The sequence below is a fragment of the Anomaloglossus baeobatrachus genome, chromosome 1 (genome assembly GCF_048569485.1).
Source record: "Anomaloglossus baeobatrachus isolate aAnoBae1 chromosome 1, aAnoBae1.hap1, whole genome shotgun sequence".
Classification (NCBI taxonomy): domain Eukaryota; kingdom Metazoa; phylum Chordata; class Amphibia; order Anura; family Aromobatidae; genus Anomaloglossus; species Anomaloglossus baeobatrachus.
In genome coordinates, this window is record NC_134353.1 from 761,587,711 (window position 1) to 761,610,924 (window position 23,214).

The 23,214-nt window shown below is 48.0% G+C and overlaps 1 protein-coding gene across 1 annotated transcript in view; it reads right to left on the reverse strand.

The window, feature by feature from the left end:
* Window positions 1–20,675, reverse strand: part of VSIG10 (V-set and immunoglobulin domain containing 10) — a 55,116-nt gene extending 34,441 nt beyond the window's left edge. The window contains 4 exon segments of the mRNA XM_075324151.1: window positions 10,593–10,715; window positions 10,718–10,870; window positions 19,583–19,894; window positions 20,606–20,675. Of these exon segments, the coding sequence (XP_075180266.1) occupies window positions 10,593–10,715; window positions 10,718–10,870; window positions 19,583–19,643 (337 nt within the window). The 5' untranslated portion in view covers window positions 19,644–19,894; window positions 20,606–20,675.
* Window positions 20,676–23,214: the final 2,539 nt, after the last annotated feature.

Consider the following 23,214-nt stretch of genomic DNA (forward strand, 5'->3'; position numbering starts at 1 on the left):
TCTTGAGCATGGAGTTCCATGATGACATTATGGAGCTGGTGGTTGTTAGAGATCTTACTCTCCTCCACCTTCCGTTTGAGGATGCCCCACAGATGCTCAATAGGCTTTAGGTCTGGAGACATGCTTTGTTTCATCAGACCACAAGACATGGTTCCAGTAATCCATGTCCGTAGCTTGATTGTCTTCAGCAAACTGCTTGCAAGCTTTCTTGTGCATCGTCTTTAGAAGAGGGGATGACAGCCATGCAGACCAATTTGATGCTGTGTTCGGTGTATGGTGTGAGCACTGACAGGCTACTCCCCGACCACTTTAACTTCTGCAGCAATGCTGGCAGCACTCTTACTTCTCTTTTGGAAAGACAACCTCTGGATACAGTATGTCGCTGAGCACGTGGGCTCAACTTCTTTGGTCAACCTTGTTGAGGCCTGAGTGGAACCTGTCTGGTTAAATCACTGTATGGTCTTGGCCACCTGCTGAAGCTCAGTTTCAGGGTGTTGGTAATCTTCTTATAGCCTAGGCCAACTTTATGTAGAGCAAAAATTATTAATTCTTTGTCATGAGGTGCCATGTTTAACTTCCAGTGACCAGTATAATAGAATGTGTGAGTGATGACATCAAATTCAACACACCTGAAACCTTGTAACACTAATGAGTCACATAATCAGAGAGGGAAAATGACTAATTTGGCCATTTTCACTTAGTGGTGTACTCACTTTTGTTGCCGGTGGTTTAAGCATTAATGGCTGTGTGTTGAATTAGAGAACACCAAATATACACTATTATACAAGCTGTACACTGACTACTTTACATTGTATCAAAGTGTGATATCGACAGTGTTGTCCCATGAAAAGATCTATTAAAATATTTCCAAAAATGGGAGGGGGTGTACTCACTTGTGATATACTGTACATGTCTAATTCCATCACTACACAATTTATGTTTTCTTACTGTTTTATACAGATTGTAATCCCAACACTGCATTCAACCCTGGCTACAAAGGTCATTTTCTTTTCTTATAGTTGTTATAATAGGCATGTGAAATCAGCGTCACGTGGCACAGCTACAAAGCCCTGGTACAGGTCTGTAACCTCCCGTCAGGGAAAGGGTTAACAATTGGTAAATTAGAGACTTCCTCTTTCAAAATGCGTCCATGACGGTCACATGGACGGGTCACGGAGGGTTTATAAAACATCCCAAAACAGTCCAGTAAAGTTTTTCCACATCATGAAACTTGTCGTTCAGTGCAGAAAACAGGGACAGCCAGCGTGGTGAAGGGTCAATATCAAAATAGTAAGTTATCCCCTATCCATAAGAAAGGGGGACGTTACAGAAGTCTGGGGGTGCGGCTTATGGGTCCCCAAGGATCAGGCTCTGTAGAGATCTGTTTTCATGGAGCAGAGATGGTTTGTACCAAGACTTTGTTTCAAAACTATCCACAATGGGAATAGTAACATTCAGCTGTACATTTTTTTATCCATTTCAGGCATAATAATAGGGAACCAGCCCAGACGTCTGTGAACTGCCCATCTATTAAACCTTAGCTGGTCGGTCGGTGCTGCCAAAATTGTGAGTTGTAGTTTAGTCTAATAGTGACAACCACCAATCAAAGTTCTGATTATGGTCAACCACTGGGGTGATATGGATTTATATCTATGATCTTGTGGAGATTCAGAATACCATTCATTATGTTGGAGAAGAGTTGATGGCTTTTGTTAGGACATGACACTACCACTTCCACGCTCAGTGCTGGGGCCAAGAAGATGGCTTTTGGGGTCCAGTAGAAACAGGTTTTCTAAGGAGCTTTTTGTTTCCTCTCTGCTGCAGAAATCTTAAGAAGCTGACCGAGAATCTCTAACATATAAAGATGAGTGTGTATAGTATGTGTACATATATCCGCCAAAGGAATCTGCACCGTCGCACTTACAATCACGAAATTTTGCACAGATACCTCATTTGACTCAGGGAACGACTATGTTTTGAGGGGAAATTTTAACTCCGCACTTTACAGTTACTCTCCAAAAAATGCTTACTTACGGTTTGGATTGTGAGGTAATGTATTGGCTGTTTTGACAGTTAACCTGTATATTTATCAAGTGGCCTATAGCAACCAATCACAGCTCTGCTTCTATTTTGTTACAGGTCATTAATAGGAGCTCGGATTAGTTGCTATAGGCAACGGAGGACATTCTTAGTATAAGAAGCTTATATGTGAAGTGAAGGGAATTTTGTTACTTACCGTAAATTCCTTTTCTTCTAGCTCCAATTGGGAGACCCAGACAATTGGGTGTATAGGCTATGCCTCCGGAGGCCGCACAAAGTATTACACTTAAAAGTGTTAAGCCCCTCCCCTTCTGCCTATACACCCCCCGTGCTCCCACAGGCTCCTCAGTTTTGGTGCAAAAGCAAGAAGGAGGAAAAAGAATTCTAAACTGGTTTAAAGTAACTTCAATCCGAAGGAATATCGGAGAACTGAAACCATTCAACATGAACAACATGTGTACACAAAAAAACAGGGGCGGGCGCTGGGTCTCCCAATTGGAGCTAGAAGAAAAGGAATTTACGGTAAGTAAACAAAATTCCCTTCTTCTTTGTCGCTCCATTGGGAGACCCAGACAATTGGGACGTCCAAAAGCAGTCCCTGGGTGGGTAAAATAATACCTCGTAAGAGAGCCGTAAAACGGCCTCTTCCTACAGGTGGGCAACCGCCGCCTGAAGGACTCGTCTACCTAGGCTGGCATCCGCCGAAGCATAGGTATGCACCTGATAGTGTTTCGTGAAAGTGTGCAGGCTCGACCAGGTAGCCGCCTGACACACCTGCTGAGCCGTAGCCTGGTGCCTCAAAGCCCAGGACGCGCCCACGGCTCTGGTAGAATGGGCCTTCAGCCCTGAGGGAACCGGAAGCCCAGCCGAACGGTAGGCTTCGAGAATTGGCTCCTTGATCCACCGAGCCAAGGTTGATTTGGAAGCCTGTGACCCTTTACGCTGGCCAGCGACAAGGACAAAGAGTGCATCCGAGCGGCGCAGGGGTGCCGTACGAGAAATGTAGAGTCTGAGTGCTCTCACCAGATCTAACAAGTGCAAATCCTTTTCACATTGGTGAACTGGATGAGGACAAAAAGAAGGTAAGGAGATATCCTGATTGAGATGAAAGGGGGATACCACCTTAGGGAGAAATTCCGGAACCGGACGCAGAACCACCTTGTCCTGGTGAAAAACCAGGAAAGGGGCTTTGCATGACAGCGCTGCTAGCTCAGACACTCTCCGAAGTGAAGTGACTGCTACTAGAAAAACCACTTTCTGCGAAAGGCGTGAGAGAGAAATATCTCTCATTGGCTCGAATGGTGGTTTCTGAAGAACCAGCAGCACCCTGTTCAGATCCCAGGGTTCTAACGGCCGCTTGTAAGGAGGAACGATGTGACAAACCCCCTGCAGGAACGTGCGTACCTGTCAAAGTCTGGCTAGGCGCTTCTGGAAAAACACAGAGAGCGCTGAGACTTGTCCCTTAAGGGAGCCGAGCGACAAACCCTTTTCCAGTCCAGATTGAAGGAAGGACAGAAAAGTGGGCAAGGCAAAAGGCCAGGGAGAAAAACCCTGAGCAGAGCACCACGACAGGAAAATTTTCCACGTCCTGTGGTAGATCTTGGCGGACGTTGGTTTCCTAGCCTGTCTCATAGTGGCAATGACGTCTTGAGATAACCCTGAAGACGCTAGGATCCAGGACTCAATGGCCACACAGTCAGGTTGAGGGCCGCAGAATTCAGATGGAAAAACGGCCCTTGAGATAGCAAGTCTGGTCGGTCTGGTAGTGCCCACGGTTGGCCGACCGTGAGATGCCACAGATCCGGGTACCACGACCGCCTCGGCCAGTCTGGAGCGACGAGGATGACGCGGCGGCAGTCGGCCCTGATCTTGCGTAACACTCTGGGCAACAGTGCCAGCGGAGGAAACACATAAGGGAGCTGAAGCTGCGACCAATCCTGAACTAAGGCGTCTGCCGCCATAGCTCTGGGATCTTGAGACCGTGCCATGAACGTCGGTACCTTGTTGTTGTGCCGGGACGCCATGAGGTCGACGTCCGGCACCCCCCAGCGGCAACAGATCTCCTGAAACACGTCCGGGTGAAGGGACCATTCCCCTGCGTCCATGCCCTGGCGACTGAGATAATCTGCTTCCCAGTTTTCCACGCCTGGAATGTGAACTGCAGAGATGGTGGAGGCCGTGGCTTCCACCCACATCAAAATCCGCCGGACTTCCTGGAAGGCTTGCCGACTGCGTGTGCCTCCTTGGTGGTTGATGTATGCCACCGCTGTGGAATTGTCCGACTGAATTCTGATCTGCTTGCCTTCCAGCCACTGCTGGAACGCTTTCAGGGCAAGATACACTGCCCGTATTTCCAGAACATTGATCTGAAGCGAGGACTCTTGCTGGGTCCACGTACCCTGAGCCCTGTGGTGGAGAAAAACCGCTCCCCACCCTGACAGACTCGCGTCCGTCGTGACCACCTCCCAGGATGGGGGTAGGAAGGATTTCCCCTTCGATAATGAAGTGGGAAGAAGCCACCACCGAAGGGAAGCTTTGGTCGCCTGAGAGAGGGAGACGTTCCTGTCGAGGGACGTCGGCTTCCTGTCCCATTTGCGTAGGATGTCCCATTGAAGAGGACGCAGGTGAAACTGCGCGAAAGGAACTGCCTCCATTGCTGCCACCATCTTCCCCAGGAAGTGCATGAGGCGCCTCAAGGGGTGTGACTGGCCTTGAAGGAGAGATTGTACCCCTGTCTGTAGTGACCGCTGCTTGATCAGCGGAAGCTTCACTATCGCTGAGAGGGTATGAAACTCCATGCCAAGGTATGTGAGCGATTGGGCCGGTGTCAGATTTGACTTTGGAAAATTGATGATCCACCCGAAACTCTGGAGAGTCTCCAGGGTAGCGTCGAGGCTGTGTTGGCATGCCTCTTGAGAGGGTGCCTTGATCAGGAGATCGTCCAAGTAAGGGATCACCGAGTGACCCTGAGAGTGGAGGACCGCTACCACAGTAGCCATAACCTTGGTGAAAACCCGTGGGGCTGTTGCCAGGCCGAACGGCAGTGCCACGAACTGCAGGTGTTCGTTTTCTATGGCGAAGCGCAAGAAGCGCTGGTGCTCTGGAGCAATCGGTACGTGGAGATAAGCATCTTTGATATCGATCGATGCAAGGAAATCTCCTTGGGACATTGAGGCGATGACGGAGCGGAGGGATTCCATCCGGAACCGCCTGGTCGTTACGTGTTTGTTGAGAAGTTTCAGGTCCAGGACAGGACGGAAAGACCCGTCCTTCTTTGGGACCACAAACAAGTTGGAGTAAAAACCGTGGCCCTGTTGCTGAAGAGGAACAGGGACCACCACTCTTTCTGCCTTCAGAGTGCCCAGCGCCTGCAGAAGAGCCTCGGCTCGCTCGGGAGGCGGGGATGACCTGAAGAATCGAGTCGGGGGACGAGAGGTGAACTCTATCTTGTAACCGTGAGACAGAATGTCTCTCACCCAACGGTCTTTTACCCGTGGCAGCCAGGCGTCGCCAAAGCGGGAGAGCCTGCCACCGACCGAAGATGCGGAGTGAGGAGGCCGAAAGTCATGAGGAAGCCGCTTTGGTATTGGCACCTCCGGTGGCCTTTTTAGGACGTGACTTAGACCGCCATGCGTCAGAGTTCCTTTGATCTTTCTGAGACCTTTTGGACGAGGAGAATTGGGACCTGCCCGCGCCCCGAAAGGACCGAAACCTCGACTGCCCCTTCCTCTGTTGGGGTATGTTCGGTTTGGGCTGGGGTAAGGATGTATCCTTTCCCTTGGATTGTTTGATGATTTCATCCAAACGCTCGCCAAACAATCGGTCGCCAGAAATTGGCAAACTGGTTAAGCGCTTTTTGGAAACAGAATCTGCCTTCCATTCCCGTAGCCACAAGGCCCTGCGGAGTACCACCGAATTGGCGGCTGCAACCGCCGTACGGCTCGCAGAGTCCAGGACAGCATTAATAGCGTAAGACGCAAATGCCGACGTCTGAGTGGTTATGGACGCCACCTGTGGCGCGGACGTGCGTGTGGCTGCGTCAATTTGCGCTTGACCTGCTGAGATAGCTTGTAGCGCCCATACGGCTGCGAACGCTGGGGCAAAAGAAGCGCCGATAGCTTCATAGATGGATTTCAACCAGAGTTCCATCTGCCTGTCAGTGGCATCTTTGAGTGAAGCCCCATCTTCCACTGCAAGTATGGATCTAGCTGCCAGTCTGGAGATTGGAGGATCCACTTTGGGACACTGAGCCCAACTTTTGACCACGTCAGGGGGAAAAGGATAACGTGTATCCTTAAGGCGCTTAGAAAAACGCTTATCTGGACAAGCATGGTGATTCTGGACTGCCTCTCTGAAATCAGAGTGGTCCAGAAACATACTCGGTGTACGCTTGGGAAACCTGAAACGGAATTTCTCCTGCTGAGAAGCTGACTCCTCCACCGGAGGAGTTGAGGGAGAAATATCCAACATACGATTGATGGACGCAATAAGGTCGTTCACTATGGCGTCCCCGTCCGGAGTATCAAGATTGAGAGCGGCCTCAGGATCAGAATCCTGATCAGCTGTCTCCGCATCATCAACCAGAGATTCCCCCCTCTGAGACCCTGCACAATATGATGATGTCGAGGGAAAATCTAAGCGAGCTCGCTTAGTCGGTCTGGGGCTGGGGTCTGTGTCAGAACCCTCAGCCTGGGATCCATGAGATACCCCGGGAGGACATTGTTGGTCCAGCTGAGGTGGGCCAGGGAACAAAGATTCAACAGAGTCCCTGTGCTGAGATACCGGCCTGGACTGCAAGGCTTCTAGTATCTTAGCCATAGTCTCAGAGAGTTTTGCAAACTCCGTCCCCGTCACCTGAACAGTGTTAGCAGGTGGCTCCCCCTGGGCCCCTCTTAGCAAAGGCTCCGGCTGAGTAAGTGCCACAGGGGCCGAACAGTGCACACAATGAGGGTCAGTGGAACCTGCCGGTAGCGGGGTCGTACATGCGGCGCAGGCAACATAATAAGCCTGTGTTTTGGCACCCCTGCCTTTCGTGGGCGCCATGCTATTATCTTCCCTGAGTAACACAATAGGGTATATAGCCAGAAATCAACTGTGCACCATACAGTGTAAAACATATATACCATAAACATATAATGTTACACTACTGCACAATGGGGCTAGCACCACAGGTGCTGCTTACCACCCGCCTAAAGCGGTTGTGAGGCCACCAGAGTCCCTGCCTGGGTCTCCCAGACTTTGTCCCCCCTCTGCAGCGTCCGAGGAGCTGACAGGAATGGCTGCCGGCGTCCTGAGGAGAGGAGGGAGCCGTGGGCGTGACCCAGAAAGAGCGGGAACTGGTGCCCGCACTGTGCACAGTGAGAGGGGTGGAGTATGCAAAGCATGCTCCAGCCCTCAGTGCTGCTCGTTCTGTGCAGCGTCCCGCCCTTCCCTGCCTGTCAGGGCTGTGGGCGGGAGGAAAGGAAACTAGGCCGCAAAAAGCCGGGGACTCTAGTAATAAACGCGGCCGCCGTAAAAGCGCGGCCGGCGTGAAAGTCCCCGGCGCACTACAAGTCCCAGCCGCGCCGCAGTGTTTCCATGGCCGCGGCGGTCAGTGCGGCAGTCCCTATACATAAACACACTCAGCAACGCTGAGTGTGTAATGGCACATATTAACCCGGTCAGCGCCGTGGTCCCCGGTGCACTAGCACACCCAGCAAAGCTGGAGTGTTGCTGTGCGCTGTCCCCACAGGGATACAGAGTACCTCCAAGTAGCAGGGCCATGTCCCTGAACGATACCCGGCTCCTATCCAGCAGGCTCCACAGGAGTTGTGGATGAAGCACGGTCTCAGTGCCTGGAGACCGATAGGATCCCACTTCACCCACTTCACCCAGAGCCCTGCTGCTGACCAATCTGTGGAGCTGTGCGTGCGTGTCTGACCTCCTTCGCACAAAGCAAAAAACTGAGGAGCCCGTGGGAGCACGGGGGGTGTATAGGCAGAAGGGGAGGGGCTTAACACTTTTAAGTGTAATACTTTGTGCGGCCTCCGGAGGCATAGCCTATACACCCAATTGTCTGGGTCTCCCAATGGAGCGACAAAGAAAATATGATTTCGGTGTCGAGTGGGACAATGGGTTAAGGGAGGAGGAGAGGGGGTGAGGAGGAGAGGGGGTGAGGAGGAGAGGGGGTGAGGAGGAGAGGGGGGGGAGAGTCAAAATTACCTAAATTTCAATAGTATTTAGTATCAAGGGGAGAGGGAGAGAGAGGGGGAGAGAGAGGGGGAGAGAGAGAGAGGGAGAGAGAGAGAGGGAGAGAGAGAGAGGGAGAGAGAGGGAGAGAGAGAGAGGGAGAGAGAGGGAGAGAGAGAGAGAGAGGGAGAGAGAGAGAGGGAGAGAGAGAGAGAGGAGAGAGAGAGAGGGAGAGAGAGAGAGGGAGAGGGAGAGAGAGGGAGAGAGAGAGAGGGAGAGAGAGAGAGGGAGAGGGAGAGAGAGGGAGAGGGAGAGAGAGAGGGAGAGAGAGAGAGGAACCAGAACAAAATAAACACTCCCTCCTTCACATTAAATGGCTCCACGCTGGAGAACACCAGCAGCTACACCTACCTCGGTCTGGAGCTAAGCAATAACGGGAGCCTCAAGCAAGCAGCAGAAGCCCTGAAAGGAAAAGCATGCAGAACCTTCTATGCCATCAGAAGACAACTGTACCACCTCAAACCACCCTGTGAGAGTCTGGCTCAAGATATTTGACAGCGTCATCACCCCTATACTGCTATATGGCAAGCGAGGTATGGGGCCCAGTGACCTACCCAGACCACACAAAGTGGGATTCCAGCCCTACCGAAGTCTTCCACATGGAGTTCTGTAAATATCTCCTCCAAGTCCATCGCAGCACCTCAAACATAGCCTGTAGGGCAGAGCTGGGCCGATTCCCCTTATGGTTCACTATACACAAGAGGGCGCTATCACACCAGGCACACACACAGAACAGCAACCCCAGCTCCTACCATCATAAAGCCCTGCTGAGCCGGAGCCCAGAGCAAGCCAGGAACCCTGGCAGCCAGTCCAGCCAAAGTCAGCAACACCCCCTGACAAAAGCCCAAATAAAAGAGATCTCAGAGAGCTGCAAGATGCAATACATAGAGGACTGGAAGAGTGAATTAGAGAACTCCCAGAAACTCACCATCTACCGGTCACTGCGGAGGGACTACACTCTGGCCCCATATCTGGAAAGGCTACGCCACCCCAAAGACAGGCAGACCCTGAGCCTGTACAGACTGAGTGCCCACAGCCTAGAGGTGGAAACAGGGCGGCACCGACAGACATACAAGCCGCGAGAGAACAGACTGTGCCAGCACTGCCAGCAGGGGCTCTGGAGGACGAGACGCATTTCCTACTGCACTGTGACAAATACTCAGCAGTGAGGGGCTCCCACTTCCAGAAATTTACCACCCATAGCCCGGGCTTTCCATCCATGGATGAGGACATGAAACTCCGCTTCCTACTGGGGGAAGAGGAATCAATGGTGGAGATCGCTGCCCAATATGTCACCACATGTCATAAGCTGAGGGAACCTAAGACCCCTAAATGGACTGTCAGAGCCCAAATTGTGCCCCCCAACTCCCCATAACCCTGATCCCCTCCCACCACACTTACTGTATTTCTCTTGCTTTGGCAACACTAATTGTATTTTGGTCCTGCCAATAAAGCATATTTGAATTTGAATTTGAGGGAGAGAGAGAGAGGGAGAGAGAGAGAGGGAGAGAGAGAGAGGGAGAGAGAGAGAGAGAGAGGGAGAGAGAGAGAGGGAGAGAGAGAGAGGGAGAGAGAGAGAGGGAGGGAGAGAGAGAGAGGGAGAGAGAGAGAGGGCGAGAAGAGAGAGGGCGAGAGAGAGGGCGAGAGAGAGGGCGAGAGAGAGAGGGAGAGAGAGAGAGGGAGAGAGAGAGGAGGGAGAGAGAGAGAGGGAGAGAGAGAGAGGGAGAGAGAGAGAGGGAGAGAGAGAGAGGGAGAGAGAGAGAGGGAGAGAGAGAGAGGGAGAGAGAGAGAGGGAGAGAGAGAGAGGGAGAGAGAGAGAGGGAGAGAGAGAGAGAGGGCGAGAGAGGGCGAGAGAGAGGGAGAGAGAGAGGGAGAGAGAGGGAGAGAGTGGGGAGAGTGGGTGAGGGGGAGAGGAAGGGGGGGGAGGCAGAGAAGGGGGGGGGGGAGGCAGAGAGCGAGGGAGGTGAGAGGAGGAAGGGAGGGGGGTGGAAAGGGGGGGGGAAGAGGGGGGAGAGTCAAAAATTACCTAAATTTCATTAGTATTTAGTACGGGGGGGAGAGCGAGGGGGGCGGAGAGAGAGAGAAGGGGGAAGGGCGAGCAGGGGGGGGTGGGAGAGAGCGAGAGAGGGAGGGGAGAGAGGGAGGGAAGAGGGGGGAGAGAGGAAGGGGAGAGCGAGGGGGGGTGGGAAGAGGGGGGGAGACAATTCCTATCCCGGGCAACGCTAGTTTCTGTATAAAGTAGATCTACAAATTTTTCAATTTTGGAATTAGAAATATTCTATTACTTGTTTTTACCCCTAAAATGCATCTGAAATTGAGCTTACTTGCTATTTTCAGCTGTATTTGAGGTGCAGTCCCTGCCGTTTCTGAACACTCTTTGCAGCCGTACAGCCCTTCATCTTCCATGTGTAGATCTGATATCACAAGAGAACTCCCATTCAGTCTGAGTATTTTGGATTAGAGCGGGTTTCATTGCTACAGCTCAGTATAACTTGTTTAGGGTCCTCCATAAACCAAATGACAGTTTTTGTGCTCTCCGCTATGGTGCTGCATGGTAGAATTGCTTGTCCACCCTCTTCTCCAGAGATGATTATTACTGAAACTTCAATATGTAAAAGGAAACAAATATACAAAGATTAATCTTAAGACCAGAAGACATTGATGGAATATGACTAGGACATGGCAACAAGTTACTAAGAGGGTAAACTCCACTAAAAAGCTATAGTAAAGGAGTATCACTGTGGGCGTTCACATTGCCCCTTTGGTTCTTGTCAGTTTTTTAAGAGGCTGCATAGTCAACATTGGCGCTAATGCTACATGTAGCATTTGGTAGTTAACACAGTGATCAGACAGTGATGGCACATACTTGTAATATACCATCAATGACTTAAAGGGAACCTGTCATGTCCCTCACTGCTGATGATGGAGTGCATCAGTGCTGAGCGAAAACTGAAGCTGCGTCTCAATGACAACGCCATAGGCTGCCTGGAGAAATTAAGTTAAAGGGTAATTCCCATCTCCAAGATTGTATCCCAATATGTAGTAAGTGTAATAATATTATTAGCAAATACCTCCAATTAGAAATGTAGTATAGTTCTTCTGATTCACTATGTTGCTTGCCTCATGTGAAGGCATTGCAGGACTTTAGATATCCATGGTTATGACCACGCATATAGGCACAGTTGGTTAGTTAGTTGCTAGTGGCCATAACCACGGATATCTAAGGTCCTGCAATGCCCTGAACATGAGGTAAGAGACATAAGCTAATCAGGAGAACTATACTACATTTCTAATTGGAGGTATTTGATATTATTATTATTACACCTACTACATATTAGGATAGGATCTTGGAGATGGGAAAACCCCTTTCATTTCCTCCCGGTAGCCAGGGTTCAAGTGTAGTGGCCACACAACTTTAGAATGCTATTAACCTGCAGATAAACCCCATATCTGGAGCCTAACGGTGTTTTTTGATATGACAGGTTCCCTTTAGGTAATTTTTATAAATGAATTAGAAACATAATTTATCTTGTTTTACTTATCTAATGTATATCCAGGTGGATTTGTTTTATTGTCATGTCCCATAAATATGTTTTTTCATTACCTGGTGTAAATGCCAGCATCCGCTTGAACCTGTCATTGTTTATTTAATTGTGTCTGCGCCTCTAAATCTCTGAAATATGGTCTGTTCTTCCCTGTATGTAAACCCAAGTGGGCATGATCCTCAACACTTCTCTGTGGGAGTCATCTTTAGGACCATGCCCAGTTGGCTAAAAAAGACTAGATGTGGGAGGAGAGCACCATATCCCAGGAACACAGATGTTGCGGCACAAAATAGCGGCTTCTACACCAGGTAAGGAATAAAATTATACATTTATGGCAAGCGATAGCTCCTGTAAGACAGAATCCAAGTTATATAATCTTTAAAGTGAAAATGGTCAGCAAACAAAAAAAAAAAAAATATTTTCAAGTGACTATCAGGCATGTTTTAAGGTGGTGTCACACATAGCGACGCAGCAGCGATCACGACCAGCGATCTGATCTTATCAGAATCGCTGCTGTGTCGTTACATGGTCGCTGGTGAGCTGTCAAACAGGCAGATCTCACCAGTGACTCGCCCCCAGCTAGCAGCGACGCATTACTAAGGTAAATATCGGGTAACCAAAGAAAGCACTTTTCTTGGTTACCCGATATATACCTTAGTTACTAGCGTCCGCCGCTCTCACACTGCCAGTGCCGGCTCCCTATTCCCTGCACTCCTAGCCAGAGTACACATCGGGTTAATTACCCGATGTGTACTCCAGCTATGTATGCAGGGAGCAGGGAGCCCGCACTGGCAGTGTGAGAGCGGCGGACGCTAGTAACTAAGGTAAATATCGGGTAACCAAGGAAAGGGCTTCTTGGTTACCCGATGTTTACCGTGGTTACAGCTTACCGCAGGCTGCCAGATGCCTGCTCCCTGCTCGCTTCAGTTCGTCGCTCTCTCGCTGTCACACACAGCGATGTGTGCTTCACAGCGGGAGAGCAACGTCCAAAAAATGAAGCAGGACATTCAGCAACGACCGGCGACCTCACAGCAGGGGCCAGGTCGTTGCTGGACGTCACAGAAAATGGTGACTTAGTAGCGACGTCGTTGTCGTCGTCGCTATGTGTGTCACCACCTTTAGTTTCATTGTATATGCTTCAGTTTTCCACTGACTTTTGTGACCAAAAGACAATTCAGTAATGGAGATCACATCAGAACCTTAATGAAATGTCATTTTTCCACAAATGATGTAGAAGAAATGCAGCCATCATCGCTTGTGATAACACTTTGCTATGTGAGTTTAGTTAATAGAATGACAGATGCAATGAAAGAGGATGAGGATGGAAAGAGTTGGATACAAAGCGCTGTGTATTGCCATCGGTCATGCTACGCACTGTATGGGGATCAAAAATAATCAGTGATTATAATGTACAATCAACTTATACAAACATCAGAAAAAATTAACACTTATGCATTTTTTTTTCTTCAGTAGTCTAAAAGAATGTCATGAATAATGTAGTGGGGTTTTTTCTGGGCATTTTTATGCAAAACAGATGTTGGATTTTACAGAACCAGAAAAGGCTGTGAGATTTCAGAGATCTCGTGCACACGCTTGATGTGTTTTTTGTTACCTGACTAAATTTGAGAACTGCAGACGTTTTGTCAATTATTTCAGTGTTTTTTGCACCTATAGAAAGCAATGAGAAAGTTTAGCTGCGTTTTGGTTAAAAAAAAAATCCAAAAAAAAACCCAACAGAAAACCCCCTAACTTTTAATGATGAGCGAGCGTACTCACCGCTGCTTGATACTCATTCGAGCATCAGGGTGCTAGGGTACGATCAGTGCTCAGCCAAGTATCGCGGCTGCTCAGATGCGTCGCTTGTGAAGTATTCAAGACACAAAGCGCGGGCTCCCTTCACTGCATGCTGAGAGCCGGCATCCCAGTGACAGTCACTTGCAGTCTCTGAATGGCTCTCACCGGGGGTAAAAACGTTTTCGGATGTAGCGTGTCAAACAAAAAAAAAATAATAAAATTAAAAATCCTAACCGCCCTTTTTTCCCCATAAATGCTCTGTTTGTAGCTGGATGAATGTAGGCGGAAAGCCAAATTGCCCAATAACTGACTTCTATTATACTCGTTACTCGAGTCAAGCCCATCCGAGCGTCCGACCAGCTAAACTCGAGTAAAGCGCACTCAAGTATTTTAGTGCTCGATCATCATTACTAACTTGGCTTGTATGGTCTAAAATGACAAGTCTGCAGTCACTATGTATCTCTCTATGACTGCAGACTTGCAAATCCTCACATTGCGCACATTGTACGCTGTGAGGATTCTCCGGTGTCAAAACCGAAAATGGCGATCATGTGACATCAAGTATGTGGTATGCATACTCTTGGCCAGAATCCGACTAGAATACAGTGACTGAGGCAGCGCCCATATAGTCGGACTTTGCGTATATCGCATACTTGCAGCCACGTGACCGCCGTTGCCGACTCTGGCACCGGACAATCCTCACAGTGTACAGTGTGCACAATGTGAGGATTCATAAGTCTGCAGTCACCTACAGCGATACAAAAAGTGCAGACTTGTCGTTTTAGACCAACCCCTTTAAATATATGTACTTTAGACAAATCATACATGTAATGTGCAATGTAATGTAAGGTTTACTGCCAAGAGAGAAGGTATTGGCTGTGTGTGAACACAGCCTTATCATTCAGTTATAAGAAAAGAAAGAATGTAAATGTTTATTTGCCACAAGGAGTGGAAGCAATAGCTGCCTAAGGCGAAAAGTGACATTTCAATCTGTGCTGCACTAATGTTAGGCCTCATATATACACCAGAGCCCTGTGCACGGACGATGGGCAGCGATAAACATGGAGTCACTGCCTGTCTGTACTACACAGCATGGTTTCTCTCATTACAGGATTGTAGTGACAATATCTTCGTAATGTGACACCTGAGTAACCTAAGCAAATATAGTATGTGCCCATAGATATCCATGGCCTACAACACATGGCTGTAACAAGACTGAGCATGAGGCTTCAGGTTACTCTTGAGGAAACTAGTAATGAAGGATCAGAAGAAATCTATTTACCAAGTGTGGCGTCAGCGTGATAAGGAGCTCCTTCTCTATGAACTTTGCTTTTGGAGCTGGAAACTATAACAATATTAAGGCCGGGTTCAGATGGACGTATAAACAAATAGTTATGCAGAGGGAAAAAGGGAAAAAAAAAAAAAAAAAAAAAAAGGGAGGACAGATTTTCATCAGTATTGTCATCCATGTGTCATCTGCATGGCCATTTTAAAACCTGTTTGACATCCTTTTTTCTGAATCAAAATGTAACGGCCTAGTGACCAGGCCCAATTTCTCAATTCTGACCAGGGTCAAATTTATGTGGCAATAACCCTGGAATGATTCAATGGATCCCAGAGATCCTGAGAATGTTTTAGGTGATGAATCCAAAAAATTCCAAGGCATCGAGAAGCTCCTCTCCACTTAGAAATCTTCATTTGTCCCAGCACATAAAAGGAAAAAGTGCAAAAAAACAACGTTTCGTCTAAGAAAAGGTCTTTTCAAGTCATAAAAATTACACATAAGGCTTGAAAAAGACCCTTTGTCGGCCAAAACGTTTTTTTTTTTTTACTTTTTCCTTTTGTATGCTGGGACCAATAACGGAAAGGAGCTTCTCGGTGCCTTGGAATTTTTTGGATTCTCTACAAAGTTGCAGCTGGTAGAGAGCTGCACCAAGCAGCACGAGTGGTGGAGTGGTGCATAGGTTAGGCCGAGGCCACACGGGGATTTGTGCGAGTGCTGCATGACACTCGGCACACGCTCGCAGCACAGCGATTGTGGTCCAATTGTGTGATCAGACGACAATTGCGGAGGGGAGGACCGGTGCTGCAGAGAGGAGGGCTGGCGTTGCGATGGAGAGGGAGGGATTTATCTCCCTTCTCCTCCGTTGCCGGCTGATGCGAGAATCACACTGCTCTCGCGGTACACCGGTGTAACGCGAGAGCAATGCGACGTTTCTCTCGCCCCATAGACTTGCATGGGTGCGAGTGGAACAGGATCACATTCCATTCACAGCATGCTGAGACTGTTTTCTCGGTCCAATTAGGGCTGAGAAAATAATAGCTCAAGGGAGCTGCCCTATAGAGTAATATCGGTCCGAGTGGAATGCAATTTTTTATCGTATTCCACTCGGACCATTTTTCTCACCGTGTGTCCTAGGCCTTACTGTTGATTCAAGAATGTTTTTTGTGACATTTTGTACTTTATTACCACTAAGTTTTGTATTTGTTTATGAAAGTGTCGGAAATTTGATGAAAATTTAGAAGAATAAAAAAAAAGTTTCAAAATATTGACTGTTTCCTTAAACTAGATAGTAATACTGCACAAAAAGGTGAAATAACATTTCCAGAAGGTCCACTTTACGTTGACACCACCATAGCTGGTAGACTCCAAGACAGTTACTAGGCCTTAGGCCAGAATCACACTTGCTAGTGTTTCTTGCGCGAGTCTCTCATGGTAGAACCCGGCATGGCCGCACACTATGCGTACAGGAGCGTCTGAGTTGCATAGATACATGCAACCAACCCGCTCCTGTCAGGGGAGTGTGCGGCCATGCCGGGTTCTACCATGAGAGACTCACGCGAGGCACTAGCAAGTGTGATTCTGGCCTTAGATTGCCATTGCAACCATCAGGACCACACAATTGTGATTTCAGGGTGCCGATTCACAAAGCATTTTCTACAGGTTGATAAAACTGAGGGTAAATGGAGCTGTAAGGCTATTCTTGCACAGTGTGTTTTGGAGCAGATCTGTCAATATCCTCATCAAAACGTCTTATAAATCAGTTCCTATTTATTTTTTGCTCTTTATATAAAGAGGTTTTGTGGGGGGGGGGGGGTTAATTCATGAAGCAGTTTTGAAACCACCACTGATGGAGGAAAAAAAAAGTACGGTAGATGGCAAATCTTTAAATCACATCCTAATTTGGAGAAGAAAACCTCACCAAAGTAGACACTGTCCAACGAGGCTGCAAAGAACGCGTCAGTGAAGAAACTCTTTAAACCACTTCCAAAAACTACCCCAAAAAAGTGTTTTTATGGATTAGTTTTTCTTAATAATAATAATAAAAAAAAACAACTCTGTGTGAACATAGGCTAAGACTATGTGCTCCAGTCTAGTGATTCTGAAGAGATTCGTTGGCAAAAAAGTTGTACAGACAGAACTTTGTCTGTTGGACCTGTTTTTTTTTAGTATTGGAGTCTATGGAAAACGGCTTTTAATTGATTGCCATTTATCTTCCAATCGACACTGATCCAGTAATCAAAAAATGGATCCTGTGCAAATGAAAGATAAACGGATGGCTAATTACCGGATCCATGTTCCATAGACTTCCAATGGTAAAAAAAAAACAAAAAACAAACTCATTCAGCTGAAATCAATTAACATTGCAGTCTACAGAAAATGGGTCCATTAATTAGTCATGTGGTTATCTTTTATTTGTTCAGGATCCATTTTTGTTTACTGGATCAGTGCCAAATGGGAGATAAATAGCAATCAGTTAAAAGATCCGTTTTCCATAGACTCCAATGCTAAAAAACTGGGTCCAGCTAAGATCAATTTAAAAATGGACAAAAAAAAAGTTATGTCTGTGCAACACGTTTTTGCCAACGGATTGCTGCTGGATCCGTTCTAAGACCTCGCTCCCACTTGTGTTTACTAGGGACAAGTCCAATCTGATAAAACATAGGATTGCACTAGCACCAGTTTTGGCAGTGTTTATCTGCAACATTTTTCTGATGCCGAATCGGCATCAGGAAAATGTTGCTGCATGTTGTGTTTGTCAACCAAATATTTATACTTCTTTTTATATAAAAACCATGTACTTTATTATAACAAATGCACATACATACATAGATTGTTTAAAATCAGGGAGGAAAGACAGGATAATTGACCCTACTCTTTTTCTACCTAACAACAGGGGTCGGCGTCCTAAGTAGTGAGACGCCCCCGTTCCACGACGACTGACCCTAGGTAATCCGCGATCACTGAACATCAGACCTGGGACTCCCAATACAGACCGGAGGAGATACCTACTGCGGTGGATTCCTACACAGTCACCCCACTGTGGGACTGCAATCAGGACTATGAGTACGTCGGTCACTGTCTGTCAATATAGAGGACAGTACTAAATCAATACATGATACCCGGGGGATCGCCAACCTGGAGGCATTGTTCTTTCTGAACTCAGGTTACTCTTTAATGGTTGGCAAGCTTAGTGTGGTAATTATATAAATCACATCTAAGAGATAAGGACAGTACGGAGCTATAGAACTATGCTAGACAGATGCAGATCAACAAAGTGGAACGCCTAAGACCAAAGTTCAGCCATATTCCGGACACATCAGTGCTAAACCTTGCACAAAAGAATTATCCATATAGGAGGATATGTCCTTAATCTGACACAACTTTGGGACATAACTCCAGTGAGTCAATACTCCCATACATCACAACCATCCTTTCGTTAAAAGTGAAAAGAGGAGTCCACTATAACGGAATTGCCAAAAGAAAATCTTCAAGACCCAATCACAAAGCCCCTGATGAGCCCTCAACTGTCTAAAGGGCGAAACGCGTCGGGCAGTTTTTTGATACGGCCAGAAATAGTCTTGGGCATTCCTTTAATATATGATTATCAACATCTAACTTTCTATATCTCATACTGAGCACACAGACTTAATGACAGCTTCTGACCCTATACCTTAATCCCCAGTGGTCATATTGGTGATACAGACAAATTAGCCATTATTGACTGAGCACCTCTTTCCTCACTGTGGTGTTACTACTGTTGGGGTATTTCAATCTTGAGGGGACTACACCTTGAATACGCAGGAAGGGATTACCTAGGGTCAGTCGTCGTGGAACGGGGGCGTCTCACTACTTAGGACGCCGACCCCTGTTGTTAGGTAGGAAAAGAGTAGGGTCAATTATCCTGTCTTTCCTCCCTGATTTTAAACAATCTATGTATGTATGTGCATTTGTTATAATAAAGTACATGGTTTTTATATAAAAAGTAGTACAAATATTTGGTTGAAAAACAATATCTACTTTTAGTGATTGATATTGGTATACAATGCATGTTGTGTTTGGCAGTGTATATCGAATCACATGTACCCATACAAGTCTATGGGTGCATGTGAAACATCGTACTGCACTGATGACATCTGAGATCAAAGTGATATACACAGAGACCGGCAGTGGAGAAAATGGAGCAATTAATCTCTCCTTCTCCGCACTTGTGATCCGACACTCACATGCGAAAGAATCATGGCACAGTACAGTAACACCCGGCTCACACTTGCAGCGAGATTTGTAGCATGTATGATCAGATTCTCTCACATCGGATGCCATACCCTAATGAGAGCGAGGCCTAACGGATGATTACTGGACATGTGAACGTAGCCTTAGACTGCCATGACAGTGGAAGTACAAAGAAAGAGACCAGGACAGGTCTGTAGAAATAACAGCCTGATCTTATCAGTGCCATGTCTGCTCCTGTATTCCAGGAGCTGGGGTCTGCGACACGTGGATCTCAAGAACCTGTTGAACTACAATTCTTGGCTCTACCTTGCTGTAGCATGCCAGGAGTGATAGTTTCAGGACTGAAGTCAATCACAAGCAGCAGACCAATGTCCTAGGGCACAGGACGTCAGTCACACGGTGATGTCTAGTATTCTGCTTCAAGCACATGGAACAGGTGCAATGAGATGATGTCTCCTACCTCCACAGGTTCCCCCGTACAGTACACAGAGGACCAGGAGCAGCTCCTCCAGGGGCCCCATCTACAGGGATGAGTCCTTCTCTTCTCCAGTCAGTGCCAGGACCAGCGGAGACTCTCAGGGCATTGCCCGGCTCCCAATGTCTCATATAGATGGCACGATCAGGCTGGAAGCGTCCGGCTTCTCACACCAACTATTCAAATGTAGGTGACAACTGGAACTTATTGTTCTTCCGGCTTGTGAGCTGCACACAGACCACTCCCTGTGCCTAGGTAGGAGGTGCCCCTCCTCCGGGAGAGGCAGGCTGGCTGTACCTGGAGAAACACACAAGCATACAGTATAACCTTCTCAGTAGGGTCACTGGCGTCAGATCACAACTTGTGTATGTAGATAGACACATAGATTAGACACCGAAAGAAACGACAGCACTCCTAATCTAGTTTCCAGAAGAAACGTGAAACTTTATTAGCCCTAAGGGCGAGTACCATCTACCGGTATGAGTGTCCGCAGCATGTTTTGAATGCAGCGCGTTTTCCCTGCGTCCAAAATGCTGCGCTGTACAGTACAAGCACAGTGGATGGGATGTATAGAAATCTCCTGCACTTAGTGCTTCTTTTTAAAGCAGCGTACACTGACCTGCGGCGTGGGCTCCCGAGCAGCAGAATGGCAATTTATTGTTGTGGAGACGTAAGTGCTCTCAGCGGGAGAAGACAGCAAAAATACCCAGAATCCTGATCATGGGCACGGACGCTGCGTTCTCCTGCACAGGACACTCGCGTCAGAATGCCACGAAACCTGATCATGGGCACATACCCTAAACCTGGAAACATTCAGCCTCAATGCAGCACTATAATGTAGACACAAGATATATAAAGCAGTGCCTGCAGCAAGGTCCCGAGTGACTCCATGTAACCCACTATAACACATTATGTCACATGTACATGCACATCTCCCAGCTGTATAATTAACCAGTCATTAACCTGCATACAGGTGTCTAGTAATAATATCCAATTAACATCGCTCACCAGTCACTGATCTGTAATATCACATGTTTCCTCAGTCTTCGAGTCTGTTTGTATGTACTGAGCATGCCCAGATCCGGCCAATGTGTTTGTCTGCATAGTTATTCCTTGCCACTAGAGTGTGCTGCTCCAAGCATGCTCACTGGATGTGTGAGCTAGTGGGCACCATTTTGGAAGAGGGCATCTGCCAATAGTTTCTATATATTTTGCCTGAGCATCTAAAATGCATACTATTAATATCCAAAAGTATAAATTGTTAGATGTATAGCTCAACCACAACACGGACAAATTGCACTGTGGATGGATAGGAGACATAATATACAAAATGTGTGACTAAATGTATAGGGAACAGGTACAACATATAGAAAGTCCATAATAAGCAGGGCTGGACTTAGAAAAAGCGTGACCATGGGTTAAAATTAAAAGTGCAAACATACTTGTACCATTGTGCCACCCCCGTGCCAGCAGCCGGGCTGCTGCTCGGATCCGGATCCACGGTGGCTCGCGTGGTCTGCGGACCCAGGGGTCGCGCGGCCACTCGATCAAAGGGGGGAGTATGTACAGGGGGGTTAGAAGTTCGTGACGCCACCCACGGTGCGTGGTAAAATAGGGTACCACCGCTGCTGTTAGGGACGCCCCGGTGGCGGTGGTAAGGCAGCAAGATGTTTAACCCTTCCGTGGGTAGGGGGTTTTTGCCCCAGGAGCCCGTTAAAGGGGTGCCGTTGGGGAGGAAAGGGTTTCGGCGTACTCACTCAGTCCAAGAATACTGACACCGACAGCTTGTAAACCAGAATTCTGAGCACCTCTGCAGCAGGGAGGGAGTACGCGTGGATCCGTGCCCCTTGGTGATGTTTGTTAGCTTGTGACCTCTTCCGTGGCACCTTCTTCACTATTTGGACCCTGTAGTATAGAACTATTCGGGTCCCGCTCACTCGTATGGCTAATGGAGTGAGCTTGCTCTCAGGGTTCACACCTGGAATTTCCTGGACTGTATTTGGGAAAGTCCTATCCCATCGGTGCGCTAGTACCCCGATTTTGGAGCAGGTGAGGGATGAATCCTAAAGACTTCACCCCCGTCGGGTAAATTACCGGGCTGCGTGAAGCTACTTCCTGCCTAGGGTCCACGTACCCTGTCGTGCCTTGGCCCCTGCCCGGAGATGGCTCAAGGCCGCCAACTGCCCTCCTCGGCAGATCCGTGCCCCGTGACATGATCCCCTGCGCGGAGGTTCCAGCTCCCACCAGGCCTAGACCAACGTCTGTCACCTACGGTAGTATTCTACAAGGAGCCCTGCTACTGACCTACTCTCTCTTCACACTCCAACACTTCACTCCTCTAACACTTCTCACTGTTCCCTACCAACCCCCCAAGTGGGTGGCCCTATTCCCTTCAGGGCCTCCAATGGCGTGTCTGGTGGGTGTGGTGCAAAGTGTTCTTAGGATTTTGACTGGCTTGGCTCTTAGCAACACCAACAGACAGGGACCCATAACCAAGGAGGATGCAGATATCGTGCAGAAGGGCAGATTGCACAATACCCTGTGACGACCTGATAGGCCAGGCAGGGCATCACACCATCACACAAAAACATTTCAGGGGCAAACTGATTTCATACTGAACTGAGTGCCAAGTTATTCAGGTTGTTTGGCTTTGTTTTCTGTCCTTTTTACCCAGGATGATAAAGAATATAATGAAGATTAAAAAATCACTAAAATATTCTTCTGTCCTAATACAGAACATGTTATCAGCAGCACATCTGTTTACACCGGGCGATGTGCTGCCAAGAACAATGTTTTTTATTGCAGAATAAACGATATACAAAAACCATGACCAATATTTCCATTATTCAGTGACCATATAGTGTAGATACCAGTTTGGAAGAGCATGTTAAAAGATTACATTGCAAATTTATATAATGACGTGATGTTGTTTCTCATGTCATTCACTTTTCTCGTCTTTTCTTTGAGGTGTGCCACCCCTCCAGCAGTCGAACTGCTCGGATCCGGGGGTTTTCTGCTCTGGATCGAGGGTCTCCGGACCCGGGTGCTCGCGACCACTTAAAATGAAAAAGGGGGTATTTACAGTGGATAAGATTTTGTGATGCCACCCATGGTTTGCGGTAAGGGGAGTACCGCCGCTGCCGATGGGAGTACCCGGGGGAGATGGAGTGGGGCAGCCAGATGATGTTCCCTCCACGGGTAGAGAAGGCCCTGGGACTCTGGATGGTGAGATGCTGGTGTAGGGGAGCGCAGCGTTGGTTGGAAGCAGGGGAGGACCCCGTATTCACTCAGGCAGTGTTGGTGATGATGCGACCGCAAAGCAGACTCTGACAACAATGTTAACCAAGTCTCTGGGTGGCGCTGCCCTCTTGGGGGAGCTCGTCCGGGTATCCATCCCATCTGGTACTGTCGGGTGGTCCGGAGCTTGCCTCCGTGCACAAATTAGAAGTGTTCTGGTGGCCCGTTGGCTTGTTGGTAGTGGAGCTGCGCTCTCAAGGGCTCACGCTTGGGATTTCTGTGGGCTGCGTGGGTTGGAAAGCCCTATTCCCCTTGTTGCACTAGTGTCCCTGATCTCTGAGCTTCTTAGGGACAGTCCATGAAGTCACTATCCTCCACAG